Source organism: Metarhizium robertsii (assembly GCF_000187425.2).
Source record: "Metarhizium robertsii ARSEF 23 chromosome Unknown MAA_Scf_1, whole genome shotgun sequence".
Lineage (NCBI taxonomy): Eukaryota > Fungi > Ascomycota > Sordariomycetes > Hypocreales > Clavicipitaceae > Metarhizium > Metarhizium robertsii.
In genome coordinates, this window is record NW_011942149.1 from 2,668,045 (window position 1) to 2,682,617 (window position 14,573).

General features: G+C 50.3%; 3 protein-coding genes across 3 annotated transcripts; all 3 read left to right on the top strand.

Moving 5' to 3' along the window:
• Positions 1-670: 670 nt before the first annotated feature.
• Positions 671-1,346, top strand: MAA_10665 (26S proteasome non-ATPase regulatory subunit 3; the record flags this gene model as incomplete). The annotated part of the gene is made up of 2 exons (XM_011412383.1): positions 671-811; positions 876-1,346. The coding sequence occupies 2 exons, from the start codon at positions 671-673 to the stop codon at positions 1,344-1,346; spliced, it is 612 nt and encodes a 203-aa protein (XP_011410685.1).
• A 1,060-nt stretch (positions 1,347-2,406) lies between these two features.
• On the top strand, positions 2,407-5,308 carry MAA_04608 (proteinrelated to alpha-glucosidase b; the record flags this gene model as incomplete). The annotated part of the gene is made up of 3 exons (XM_007822704.1): positions 2,407-2,668; positions 2,731-3,467; positions 3,527-5,308. 3 exons carry the CDS (start codon positions 2,407-2,409, stop codon positions 5,306-5,308), a joined length of 2,781 nt encoding a protein of 926 aa, XP_007820895.1.
• Positions 5,309-11,841: 6,533 nt separating this feature from the next.
• MAA_04607 (amino acid transporter) lies at positions 11,842-13,916 on the top strand (the record flags this gene model as incomplete). The annotated part of the gene is made up of 7 exons (XM_007822703.1): positions 11,842-12,206; positions 12,297-12,498; positions 12,562-12,603; positions 12,660-12,807; positions 12,865-12,970; positions 13,036-13,395; positions 13,508-13,916. The coding sequence occupies 7 exons, from the start codon at positions 11,842-11,844 to the stop codon at positions 13,914-13,916; spliced, it is 1,632 nt and encodes a 543-aa protein (XP_007820894.1).
• Positions 13,917-14,573: the final 657 nt, after the last annotated feature.

Below are 14,573 nucleotides of genomic sequence, written 5' to 3' on the forward strand. Positions count from 1 at the left end.
AACTTACAAGTCGACAAGCAGGGCGAGGAAGGAATTCTTCCAACTAGAAAGAGAGACATCTTGTAACGCATCTCTGACACTCGTTTAGAGAGCTTGCACAAAGACGAGAATGATATCATTGCCTTGGGAGAAACATGTCTCAGCGATCAAATGCCTAGATAGATTGGTAGGGATCGTGATGCTCCCACATTCCACGGACATGGCTGCCTCGGACTGTGGCATGCGATGGCCTCCGCGGAGTAGCTGGCACTCTTCAAGGAAAAATGACGAAGCTATTTACCCAACTTGGTGATGTGTTTGTCGATTCAACACGTTCTTGTCGCCCTGGAGCATACCGCAGTTGGACTAGATGAGGTGCAACGACGGCAATGGAATTGGTCTGGCCGAGTGTTGAAGCAACGAACGTCAAAAGCGGGTCACTTGGAAACCTGAACGGGATTCATGCTGGCTCTTGTACAGGAGGACTGTCTCGATATCGGCCTCGAGAGATATTTCCCCAAAACCCGTCTTAATTTTCGAAAGACGTCGCATACCAGCTGGGCGGTAGAAGCGGAAATAAGAGTCGTGCTTGCTGGTATAAAGGAGGCCCCCTCCTCGTCCATCTTGGAGCAGTGGTTGAATTCATCGCCAGTATAAAATTCCATCGAGCTCTTTGATACAAATCGCCAACATGAAGTTCTTCTACATGGCCACTGTTCTTGCCTCCGCCGCCCTAGCCGTCCCTCAGGGTGTGCAGCGCACGCGTGAAGAGCACGTCAGGCACCAGGGAGATGATATCAAGAAGACCCTCAGGAGACAGGAGACGGCCCAGGTGAGCGCCCTCAGCTGCAACTGGACTATGCCCGAACCCCAGCTGACTGACATCCCCTGTGTAGTGTAATGCTATCCCGCAGGAGTGCATCTCCAGCATCAACAACGTTCTCAATGGGTTTATTGAGGCCATGACTTCCGGGAATCTCGTTGCGGCGTCGGGCGCTGCTGAAGCTTTCCATGCCGAGGTGAATAGCAACGGCTGCATGCCGAAGCTTTCTGTGTGTGCTAGCAACATGCCCAACAATCAGCCGAGCAGTGCCCCCAGTGCCGCGCCGAGTGTCGTGCCGAGTGCTGTTCCAAGTGCTGTACCGAGCGCTGCACCGAGCGCTGCACCGAGCGCTTCACCGAGCGCTGCACCGAGTGCTGCACCGAGCGCTGTGCCGAGTGCTGTTCCCAGTGCTGTTCCCGATGCTGTACCCAGTGCTGTTCCCGATGCTGTACCCAGTGCTGTACCGAGCGCTGTACCAAGTGCTGCGCCCAGTGTCGTGCCCAGCGTGGCTCCTGGTGGTGTTGGTCGTGGTGTTTCATGGTAAGATGCATGGGTGGCTTTGTGGACGAACAAGGCGTGGAAAGTAGGATTCAATCAGCTTTGGCCATGCAAGGTGAAGGTGGAATGTGTACAAACTTCGGGTGGTGCGAAGAAGTTCCGACTAGACCACGATAACTCCATACTTGAATGGTAGTTCTTTTTCATCACATGGGCACATGCAATCATGATGCGTGAACCGGGATAAGCGAGTGTGTGGTTGGCTCCGACCTGGCTGCACGCGATGCCTCATAAATGGGACTTCAAGCCTTGGTTCGGGCCTACTGAGTCTAATCTAGCACTCGTCTGCATAGAGTTCGTTCGGCAAGTGGAAGGTGCGGCCCAAAGCCACCCCAAAAATGCTTAGCTGCGTGTGGTGAAATACATGGGAAGGAAGGAGTGTTCCATGAGTACGGAAACGAAGTCAATTCCCAAGCCACCCTCCGACCAGCCCTGGTGCCTTTTCCCCCCGAACCTTGGGAGATCGGACCCGTCGACCCGATGCTGGTGCTTGGCGAGTGGGCCGTCCGATTTAGCCTGCGCCATCAGACAGGGGATTTGGACGTTCAAAACTGCGGGGAACTTGGCAACGACAAGAGTCACAGGACGCACCTTCCCTTTACATCATGACATCTTTGCGCTTGTGCGACTCCGCACCCCCGCATCTTTGATCAATATTAAAACACTTGGAGGTGAATATTGTTCATGATTGATTGTTAACTATTGAATCCCCCCCCCCCCAAATTTTTCGGCCAGACTTCTTCGTCCACGCTATCAGCGTGATTCAAAAGCGGCCTGCCGATTGATCGATGCAGTCTACAACAGAATATTTTTTGCCCATCATAAAGCATATGCTAAGCATACTATAGTGTATGCTAGTATATTTTAGTGATACCTAGCATACTCTAGTATAACCTAATATACCAGACTCTAGTATAGCTTGGTATTTTATTTTTGGTAGGTATAAATGTACCTGGCCCCTTTGGTGTATGACTGGGTTTGACTGGGTTTCACTCGTCCTCCTCTTCCTTTTCACTTTCATTTCCTACTAACGCAAGACAAGGAAAATGAGAGCTGGCGCAGTTATTCAGTTCTTCTTTGCCCTTGGCGGGATAGCTGCTACTCCAAAACCGAATACCCGCGATCGTCTGAGAGAATGCCCCGGCTACAGAGCGGTCAAGGACGGCCAAATTTCGGACGGTTTGTGGCGGTTTCTGGAAATCCATGATGACAGGGCCAGATTCATCGACTTGGAACTCGCTGGCAAACCTTGCAACGTCTACGGCAAGGATCTCCCGTTCCTAAAGGTCACGCATGTGGTTGAGACTCGTGAGTACTTATTTGCTTCATGGTAACAAGCAGAAAACGAGGGTTAACCACTGCCCATGCAGCCACGCGCCTTCACGTCCAAATTGCCGATCCAAAACAGGAAGCCTACCAAGTTCCCGAACTTGTCTTTCCCCGTCCCAAGTTTAGCAGAAAGAGACAGAGCAAAAAGCCACTTTTGGAGTTCGAATACACCGAATACCCGTTCTCATTCAGAATTGTTCGCACCAAGGACACTACGATACTCTTCGACTCGTCTGCCGCAGGACTGGTCTTTGAGGACCAGTATATTCGTTTGCGTACCTCGCTACCCGTGAATCCTAACCTGTACGGCTTTGGGGAGCACTCTGATTCCTTCCGGCTAAAGACCAACAACTATACGCGTACGCTGTGGAATGCCGATACCCCTTCTGTCCCTGCTGGTTGGAATCTCTACGGAAGTCACCCCATGTACATAGAGCATCGTCAAAAGGGAACCCACGGCGTCTTCTTGCTCAACTCGAACGGCATGGATGTCGTAATCGACAGCGATCCCTATAGCGCCTACTTGGAGTACAATATCCTTGGCGGAGTGCTCGACTTTTACTTCTTTGCTGGAGAAACTCCCATTGACGTGGCCAAGCAGTATTCCGAGGTCGTCCAGCAGCCAGCCTTGGTGCCTTACGGTGCGCTGGGACTTCACCAGTGTCGATGGGGCTACCAAGATGTTTTCAACGTTGCTGAAGTCGTGCACAACTACAGCCAAGCTGGTATTCCTCTCGAAACCATGTGGACGGATATTGACTACATGGATGGCCGAGCTGTTCGTGACCCTTGCCATATCCTCATCTTCTCATTCACACGTTACTAACTTTGCGACAGGCCTTCTCCCTAGACCCTGAGCGGTTTCCCCTGGAAAAGATGCGTCAGTTAGTACAGCATCTCCGCTCCAGGAATCAAAAATTCGTCATGATGCTGGATCCTGCCATTGCCGTCAAGGACTACGGCCCTTACAACAACGGCAAGACGTGGCCAATGTCCTTCCTTGTCAACTCATCGGGGTTACCCTATGAAGGTGTCGTATGGCCCGGCCGCACCGTCTACCCAGACTGGTTCGCCCCTGCCATCCAGGAATACTGGAATAAGGAGTTCGACACCTTCTTTAACCCTGCAACAGGCGTTGACATCGACTACCTGTGGATAGACATGAACGAGCCTTCCAACTTTTGCGACTTCCCGTGCAACAATATTGACGAGGTAGCTCTGCAGTACCCGCCTCCACCACCGCTCGTTCGGTCACCGCCGAGAGAATTACCTGGATGGCCTTGTGACTTCCAGCCACCGGGCACAAAATGCGACGACAATGGAATAAAGCCCCTCCCCTCCCGAAAGAAACCCCGTACTGTCTACCTCTATTTCCCAGAACCTATGCTATCTATACCTCCCCTCTACTTCCCCTTGATGGAGGAAGTCAAACCAGGTTACAGACCCTTCTTTCTAGGCTTCGACAATCGTGATCTCATCAACCCCCCCTACACCATCAACAACGCCTGGGGTGTGCTGCCGCAAAAGAGTCTCAACACGAGCATCCGTCACAGCAATGGCCTCACTCTCTTTGACACGCACAATCTCTACGGACATATGATGGCTGCTGCCTCACGCAGAGCCCTCATCGCTATGCGTTCTCACAAGCGTCCCTTCATCGTCACACGCTCTACCTTTGCTGGCTCGGGAGCCCACGCCGCGCACTGGCTGGGTGACAACGACTCTAGCTGGGAGCATTACCGCTTGAGCATTCGGCAAATGCTGCAATTCAATTCCATGTTCCAGGTGTCCATGGTTGGATCCGACGTCTGCGGCTTTAACGGGGATACCACTGAGGAGCTCTGTGCGCGATGGGCCATGCTCGGCGCCTTCCAGCCGTTTTACCGTAACCACAATGCCGAGGGACAAATTGACCAGGAGTTCTACCGGTGGCCTTCGGTCACTCAGGCTGCGAAGAAGGCGATTGACATTCGTTACAGGCTGCTCGACTACTTCTACACGGCCTTGATGATACAAAGTTCTGATGGGACGCCGGCTATCAATCCCATGTTTTACATTTACCCCAAAGATGCAAATACTTGGGGCTTGGACATGCAGTACTTCTTCGGCCCTTCGTTGATGGTTGCGCCAGTCCAGGAGCAAGGATCTACAAGTGTAAAAATCTACTTCCCCAACGACGTCTTCTACGACTTCCACACGCACGAGCAATTTTTCGGCATAGGGCAGTACGCCACTAGAACAAATCAGACCATCACCGATATCCCGCTCTTTGTCCGAGGTGGTCAAATCATGCCTATGCGTGCCAGGTCTACCATGACCACAACCGAGCTTCGCCAGCAAGATTTCGAACTGTTGATTGCTGTCGGCAGCAACGGCAGGGCCAAAGGAGTGTTGTATTTGGACGACGGGGAGACTTTGCAAAAACCGCCGCATTCGTACATCGAGTTCAATTATAAGGGCGGCAGGGTTACTTCCAAGATACGATCAATGGATTTCAAGACTGGAGCGAAAATAACAAAGATTACCATTATGGGCGGCAAAAGATGTGGACCTGGGAAGTCGTCCTGCTCGAAAGATCTACATCACCCACTAAAAAAACGACTGAGTGTAAAGATTTAGAAGTCCAAGTCTTTTGATATACTTTGATGTATTTAGTATATATTAGTGTACTTCAATATATTAATAGTATAGACGCTAATAGCGAGCTGCTCAACTTGAGTAAATAATTTTTGCCCCCCACTACATATTTTGACATCCTTCACGGGAACCCCTTTTCTCATGCATATGACCTGAAGTGGCGTCCCGGTTGCATTTGCAGACGTACCTCGATGGAGCCCGACCGCTCCAAATTTCAGGGGTATCAAGCCCCCTCGGGATTACGTTTCCAAATGCATACTTTTTGACCTTCTTGTAGGCATACAAAGTCTCTGGGCACACAAGGCTGCGGCCCCTCCCTTTTTCCATATCTTGGATGGATCGACGGCTGGCCAAAGACCCCAGACGCCCAAATTTGCCGGCACGACTGGGGGGCCTCCAGCGGCGTAAGCCGGCCTCGCGTACATATGTAGCCAACACATCGGGCGGCATCAAGGCTGTTGTCGCCATTGATTGGGTTTGAATTTTTTATTTTCATACTCCGCAGACATACATGCGTCTGAGGCTTGCGAGTTTGGTCATTTCTGACAAGTTTTGAAAGCAGTAATCGTTCGATAATCAAGACCCTGGCGCGAGTTCAAGCCGGCATGTGCGCAAACTGGCTCGGGAAAAATGAGCCCATGTTTGCAGATTTCGTACTTTCGCAGTGAAGACGAAATGTTTCATGACCACTTCTACTCCTGTTAGATTGGAATGAGCCGAGATTTGGGAACAGAAAAGGGGGCAGCCGAAACCGACGCCGTCTTTTGAAAAGATGTAGTTCTCTAGCGCCACGCATGCGTTAGTAGTACCAGTTTCTAATTTGTCTCTGCATGTATTGCCCAGCAGGGGACGTGAAAATCTTACATCTTCTGTAGTTGTGTCTGGCCATCGGTGGCGTAGTCTAGCTGCCGGTATCAGGGGTTTCTGATTCCCTACGCCACGTACCGAGTAGCTGGTAAATAATCTGCACAAAAGGAAAAAGCAACTCGGGCGGTTCGAGAGAGTTATGCCTCGCGTATGGTATGAACACAATTGCTCATATTTATGCTTCGAATATGCAGCATTATTTCTCGCCGCCATGAAGAAACAAAAAAAATCATCGGTTCCGCCAATCTCTTTCCTCTCTTTAGAATGGATGTCAGTTCTGTAATTGTTCTATGCTAGAAATGTTCTTTTTTCCATCCAGTGGCATCCAGATGGCGGTGAAAATCAGTGTGGTACACCATCCTTCGAAGGAATAAAACCCAATGACACCTGAACCAGTGGCGGCAGTTGTTGTGCGCTTATCTCATGGATTAATGGATTAATGCCCAACTTGTTCCGTGCAGGACAATGGGCCTCCCTGTCCATTCAGGTTGGTGAAATTGGCATCGGCTATGGAGTCGAGTATCCTCGATATATCCGTCAGTCGTGGTTGGCTCCCATATTTCGGGACTCGCCCTCATTTCCGGCGACCACGGGCATACATGCAGATATGTTGAAAACGGATCGTCCTCTTGAGCATCTTTCGCTTCTCCTGTGTACTATTCCCGTACAGTTCAGTCATAATATTCATATGAGACTGCCACTATGCATGGGATGGATTGTTGTTTCCCTTCCAGCCCGTATATCTGACCCGAGATACAATAGTTAGCCTCCTGCCAGGGGTCACACCTCGTGTTTAAGTTCTGCATCTCTCAACATTGATTTGCGAAAATAAAATAATAAAAGTCAGCAGAGACTTTAGAGCCAGTTACCGAGGCCTTCCGCCCTCAGCAACGCCCAGCCACCGGTTTATGTCTGAATTGAACGCCCAAAATCCAGCGTTGTCAGATGCTAGGCGGTTGAGGGGCTGACGAGGAGACCACAACTAAGTCCATGCTTAGCTACTCAGGTATGCATATCCATTTTGGGTTTCTTGCATGTATTCCCGTCTTACCCTTTTTTTATCTTATTAGCAAAACAACTCCACTGTCGCCGGTTGTTGTCTCGTCTAGTTGTTACCTTGCCTCATTGCCTGATCCTTGTTTTTACCGGCAGATCGCGGAGCATAAATTTGACAATATTATGGTGTGCAGGGCGACCGTGTTTGGATTTTGTTCTTGCTTTCTATACCGTTCCTCAAAGTTAATTCTCGGCAACAAGAATGATCTATGACACTTGCCATGTTCGACTCACCATGTTTTTATGCATGGAATCCACAAAACTGATATCTGGATTGATGTGTCGAATCAAGGAGCTTACCAATTGATCATTGATCCAGGTATGAACGCGATACGCCCTTCGCATGCACGGCGACAACGGGTTGGACGCATATATTGAGCCACGACGAAGGCGATACCATCAATACATGGCTGTAATTACGCCACATTGCGTATGGTTACACCTATTGTGCAATTTAATACACTGACCCGAAAACTTGGGTCTACAGAAATTGGTGTGCTTACTGCGGCGTGCAGAAGGGTCACCGAAAGTGCAAGGTATGCCGGGCGGATTGGACCTGGATTTGTTCACGCTTCTTTGGCTGCACTAGAAAATCCCAAATTCTCGGTTGTGCGAACCAAATTGTGAGTGCCACCAATGTGTGGCTGCATATGATGCAACACACCATGGTGGTAAGCCTGTTGTAAACCAGGTTAGATCTCTGCCTTGTGCTTTGCCATGTCAACGGGGTTTTTTTTTCAGTGTCTTTCCGTTTCTTCAGCTTTCTCTCCTCTCTTAACCCTCCAGGGTGCTCTTTTCTTATTTTACGATAACCCTGATATGCCGCCTAGTACTGCCCATCGTACTGCATCATGAGATGACGGGCTCCTCTTTGTGCCCTTGGAAGCCCCTCCGTAATTAAAAGAATGAGGTGCTGGGACGGCGGAGATTCACTTGGCACGTAACCGTGCCAAATTGGAAGTCCTAGTGCTAATGTGGGAGGCAGACACATCGTACTCTCGGTCGGGGGAGGATCAATATTCTTGATAGTTGAATTTCGAAGGCGTCGACTGTCAACAGTCAAATGAGCGCATCGAGCCTCTTCCTGATATGGCACGGTCATTGTCGGCTCCTTGTGATTGCGGAAGAAAGGGTCTTTGGGGATTTGGGCGTACAGGCAGGCTGACCCCGTACTTGCTGCCGCCTCACTTTAGACAGCTGTGTGTTGTTTGCAGTCCAAGAAAGGTGCTGACCAAGGACTACACGGGAGCAGCGACTGAGGGTGTTGCGGAGCGGTTAGGCATGTAAAGGCTCTCATGCTCTCAAAAATGGAGGAAATACAGAGAACAGTAAGAGCCGTGCATCTCTGCGCGCCGATATTAGGTTTCAACTCTTAACAATAAGTACGAGGCAGGGGCCAACATGGTCTGTCCCTGTCCATGTTGCCATTTTTGACTACCTAGTACCTTCCTAGGTACCTAGTATGCATGTGTAGAGAATTAAAACCCGATGGGTCGCTCCTGCTTCTTACTTTAGACAATGGAGTCGTAGACGATGGCCGTCACTCACCCCCCTCCCCCCTGTCCATCAATGTTTGACAATGAATCGAACCAGTACACAACCTTGGGTTCGACTGAAGTTAAGGAACTGCCCGTTTGCTCTTGTATAGCTCGCTTTTCCCGGCTGCAATCCAACGCATGACCGACCAGACGCTCTCTCTCCGTGTTCCGTTTCTCTCAGTACTGCAACCTGGGCTTGTGATCTTGGTGCCACTGGCATTTAGCTAGCACCTCACCCGCAAGCTCGGCTCTTACTCCTGAGGTCAATGCCGGCTTCCTTGACCTGGCAACTTGGAAGTGCCGCTGCATCACCAAGGTCCACTCAACTGCATTCAGTCTTCATCTCTCCCAGGACAACGCACATAGAATGCGAGTTGAAACCTCATTGCTCCGTCTCTCGCACCAAATCTTTATTCCGGCCTCGTCGCGTGGCCGTTTGACTCAACGCAACGTGGGCCATTGCGTTAGACAGAAGCCCATCCCACAAAACCAAACAGTTTCATGCCGGGTTGGAAACATGCCGTATTCTCGCCAGTTGTCCGTCGTCCGCGGAAGCCGGGTCAAATAGCAAGGTTTTTCAAGCCCATAAACCCTGGGCACGTTAGGGCCAGAAAGCAAGTGTTGAGCCAGCTTGCCCACTCGTCACGGGAGAGGAGCGAATACGGCCAGGCGATTACGCCGGACCCAGTGCTCTCTGCCTTGCTCCTCACACCTCCTGTTGCCCCTTGTCTGAGTTTAATCTCATGGCTCTCTACCTGTCAGAAACCGCTTCGCACCCTCCCGTCCCAATCGACTGTTTTATTACTGGAACCCACGTCACGATCAATAGTGTCACCTCTCGGCCTAGGTCACCGGGCTCCAGGCTGCCACGACCAACCGCAAGTCGCCTCCCATTCCCCATGGGCGTCTGATCTGGAAAACTGCGGAAACGACCACGTTCAGGGTCAGGGTGGCTTGGATGCCAGCACGGATGTGGCCATAGAAAACAGAGCACATGCAAGGACCCGCCAAGATGACAGGCATGATATCGTTTCTGCGGCCCGTTGCTTTTGATAGTTGTGCTGGCTATACTTTCAACATGAGTATCAGAGCCGTCTGCATGCATCATTGCGAGGAACAGCGCGTACGTTTTTTATGCCATCACATAAATGGGCCCCCTTTCCTAAACTTTGCCGCAGCAAAGATGTCAGCTTCCACCTCAGGACCAACTACCAGACTCCTCAAAGACTGTTCAGCACTCATTTTTGACATTGATCAATTGGTGTGAATTTTCTTTTTCTCCTTTTTCTGTGAAGCAACTTGGATATATTTTCGTGTTTCGTCTTCTTACTGTCCTTGTGCCCAAACATGCCGCCCGAATCCGTTGATTCTACCCAGGCCGATTGGGGATGCGGAACTGAGTAAGTCTAGTCTTCCGAGCCCTTGCCATCTAGCAACAGAAATAATGCTCAAACTACTTAGCTGCTGCACTCTTTCTCCATCCACGAGACAAGAAAGAGAGGCTCTCAGCAGAGAGCGGGTGAACAACATGCTGGAAAATCAAGTCAGCCTCAACATCGATCGAATCCGACTGGGCGCCAATATAGCGATCCAAATAAATGCCCAGGCTGAACACGGGGAGCTTCACACTGAAGAACGAAAATCTCGTACTTGGCCTAAGAATAATTAAGCAATCGAAACGTCTTCAATATTGTGTTGGGTTAGGCATTGTTGTTCCTGATGTCAATGCATTACTGGGCAGAAGTTTGCCGCTGTTGCGGTTAAAACCTGCTCAGCGATGGGAACTCGCCGTTACTCGGCTTCAGAACACTGCGCCAGCTGCTTATTTAAAATATTTCTTTTATTCGGAGGCTCATCTACGATATCGGGACCGGCTATGAAAATTTAAAAAAAAAAAAAAAGTTAGCAGACGATGGCAGAAGAGGGTTGGTGGCAAGCAAGTCAAGAGACAGTCCCTGACTCTTTGCAATTTTCCTCCCGTCGTCCGCTATTCCATTCGGAATTTCCCTTCTTTCATTTGGGTTTTTGGAAACTAAAGATGGTCTCATTAGTGTCTTTTGTCGATAGCCTACCTGACCCTGAGTCCCTGACCAGCCCCTAACTTGGTGGGATTTTGCAGACAGCCCATGGTTTACAATACACCCTTGTTTCTTTTTTTAAGCTGTTCACATTTGATTCGCCGATGAGACAGCCATCATGCCGAAACATGCGGGATGGGACGCCTTAGCCATCTGTGTGACGGTTCACTTAGACGCTGAACGCTGAATACTATGTCTCGCGGCTGTCGCGCGAGCAGGTGGAGTGGCCGTGAAACGTGGTCTTGTCAGTCAAACTTGTGGAGACTGGGCAAATAGAGATGCGATGATGTCGTCGTTCATCTCCACCCGTCCGCCCATCAGCCCGTGTAATATCCTATGGCACGATTGCACGATGCCGGAAGTGGCATTGACGCGGAGCGCGGCGCCGAATTTGCCACGAGCTTTCTTCAGCGTCATGGGGCGTCATGACTAAGGCAGTACTCCATCTGTGCTTTTACAGTTGAACGCAAAATATTAGCGGTTACCGAATTGGGCGGACGCGGTGGATCGTCTTGAGCACGCAATCGTGCCCTAGCCCGAGCTTTTTGTAAGCTGGCAAAACAAAAGTCGCCTGCTCTGCTTTCAATTCTTCTTTTCTTCTAGAATTCTGCAACGTTAATCTGTCGTCGTTGCATTTTTAACAGCTAGCTATTAAACGCCACTTTTCTCTTTTCCGCATCGATTAAGGTTATTGCCCTCGGCATGGGACCTGCTAAGTGATCGACACTACTCGTATACGCGTATAAACAAGCTAGTATTCCGATCCGTTTTGGTCTGGAGGACATGTCGGTTTTGCCGCTTTTGGGCTAAATAATCTGCACCTCGTCTCGTTCCCCCGCATCTTTTGCTCCTGGCACCCTTTGCTCTTTAAGAAAGAGGTCTCGCCCTGTCTTGTGTGGGCGTCCGGAATATCCCCATTCTCTCTTGCAAAGGGAGCACCGGCCATCTGTGCGAAGACGAATCGCTGATATTCGTCATGGCGGAGAAACGCTCTTCTGGGGGCCCGGGCTCGCCAGTGGTGGTAGGCAAAATGAACAGTCAAGAGGCCGACTCTGATGACCGCCATGCAAAGCCTCAGCACATCGAAGATGGTACCATGGCCAAAGAGTCGGACCACCTGAAACGTGCCCTTTCTGCTCGCCAGGTGCAAATGATTGCCATTGGCGGCACAATTGGCACAGGCTTGTTCTTGGGCACGGGAAAGTCATTGGCCACTGGTGGTCCGGCGTCACTGCTGATTTGCTACGCCATCACGGGTGCCATTGTCTTTATTACCATGCTGAGTCTGGGCGAGATGGCGGCCTTTATCCCTATCGCTGGTAGCTTCTGTTCCTTTGCTGGGTAAGAAGACACTCGGGGTCTTTTCTCTTGTCTTGGGTCACCCATGCCAGACCGCGAATAGGACTAGAGCGCTGACAATCCTGATTCTAGGCGATTTGTCGATGACGCCTTTGGCTTTGCGCTGACGTGGAATTATTGGTTTAACGACGCTGTATCCACGGCCGCGGACCTGGTTGCGCTGCAGCTGATCTTGGAGTACTGGACAACAAACTTTCCTGGATGGGCGCTGAGTTTGATTTTCTGGGTTGTTCTAATCGCTGTGAATATAATCACTGTCAGGGCATATGGCGAGGTAAGACATGTTGGACGGCTCTCTGCGTCGAGGAAAAACATGGTGCTGACTGTTTCATTTTAGCTCGAGTACTGGCTCAGCCTTCTCAAAGTCATTGCCATCATTGTGAGTGCCGGTTCCTTTTATCGCACCATTGTCTTCCGAGGCTAACATCATGCAAGGTCTTTATTGTAATGGGCATCGTCGTCAATTGTGGTGGCAACCGCGATGGCCACTATATTGGTGGTGAGAATTGGCATATCCCTGGTGCTCCTTTTGTCGGCGGCATCGGTGGCTTCGCCTCGGTTTTTGTGACGGCTTCCTTTGCCTGTGAGTGAGACAGAGACTGCTGAGACCTGCAGCCAAGAGATCTGACCCTGTTTTCAGATGGTGGCACCGAGTCCATTGCCATTACAGCCGGAGAGACCAAGAACCCGACCAAGAACCTGCCCCGCGTGGTAAAGAATGTCTTTTGGCGGATTCTTCTCTTCTAGTGCGTATCCCTGCGAATTTGCTACGAATATTCGACATCTTATCATCGGCTAACGTGGTCCGTAGTATCCTCTCTGTTCTCCTCATTGGTCTGAATGTGCCATACAACTACCCCAATCTCAGCACCAAGAAAACCAGCACGTCCCCCTTCACGATTGTCTTTGAAATGACCGGCGCGCACGCTGCTGGAAGCGTCATCAATGCCGTTATCCTCACCTCTGTTCTGTCGGCGGGCAATCACGCCCTCTTTGCCGGAGTGCGATTGTTGTATACACTGGCAATGGAAGGCCATGCGCCTCGAGTCTTTGGCAAGCTCAACAGAAATCAAGTTCCATGGGTGTCTGTGCTAGCTACAAGCTTCGTTGCCGGGCTATGCTTTGGTTCAAGTTTCATTGGCGCTGGTCAACTTTGGTCGTGGCTGCAAAAGTGAGTCTCGAATAAAGAGTACTGTGTGGTGGGAGGGAGAAGGGAAAATTTTTCTCTCTCTTCTCACCTTGGCATTACAAGTATTGCAAGGGCGTTGCTAACGTACACACAGTCTGGTCGGTGTTTCCAATCAATTGTCTTGGATCGCAATTGGCGTGGCCTCGATCCGATTCCGAGCCGGCCTTGAGCGCCAAGGCAAGACGCATCTCCTCCCCTTCAAGAACTGGACATACCCCTACGGACCCTGGCTGTCCGTTTTTCTCAACAGTTTCCTGGTACTCGTCCAAGGGTGGAGCTGCTTCAGCCCTGAATTTGATGCGGTTAGCTTTGTCAGCTTCTACATCGAACTGCCCGTCATGTTGATCATGTACCTGGGCTGGAAACTGATCAAGAAGACTAAATGGGTTAAATTGGACGACATGGATCTCGTCACCGATGTGCACACAGCGGACGAGGCGGAATCGGAGACGAAGAAAGGGTGGCAGTCCAAGACGAGGAGGGTACTCAATTGGATATTTTGAAATAACAGGTTACCGTACCGCATCCAGGAGTCGTCAGAGGGCCGTTTTTTTTCTGCGGTTATTATTTTGACATGATTGTTGTTTTGTGGAATTGGTCATAGCCTAGCGAGTTCTGATTGGCATTGCTGCTGAGCGAATGAGATGACATGTACAATGTAGCTGTACAATTACGGGGAGTGCTTACCAAGGTTAAAATAAAATATTTCGCTTTGAAACAAGTTCATGAGCATGGATAATAGACATGCAGTGAGGATAGTATCGCAAATTTTCAACAGCCTCGTATACAATGAGTGCACTGTTTTACTTTTGGGTCAGCCATGCCAGCTGTCATTGTCTTGGCGGCAAGGTCCGATATTCTGACACCCGTGGTTTTCAGTGTCAAAGTTGGCACAGGGGGCGAATGGACGGCCAGACAGAGAGCGATGTGTGGAGAACGGGCCGCGCTCGATCAATTAATAATACTAGATGATGTACGGAAGGAGTACGGCCAGTGCAGACGCCTTGGAGGTCAATTTGTCTTCATGGCCGGCAGTTTCTGAAAACCTTGACAACATGGAGTTTTGAGAGTTGAGCTCTGAAACCCGTGTCGTCTTCAGCGACCAGCAAAACCGCCTTGATTGGCTTGTGATGACAACGGCGAGACTTGCCTGGCCTGCT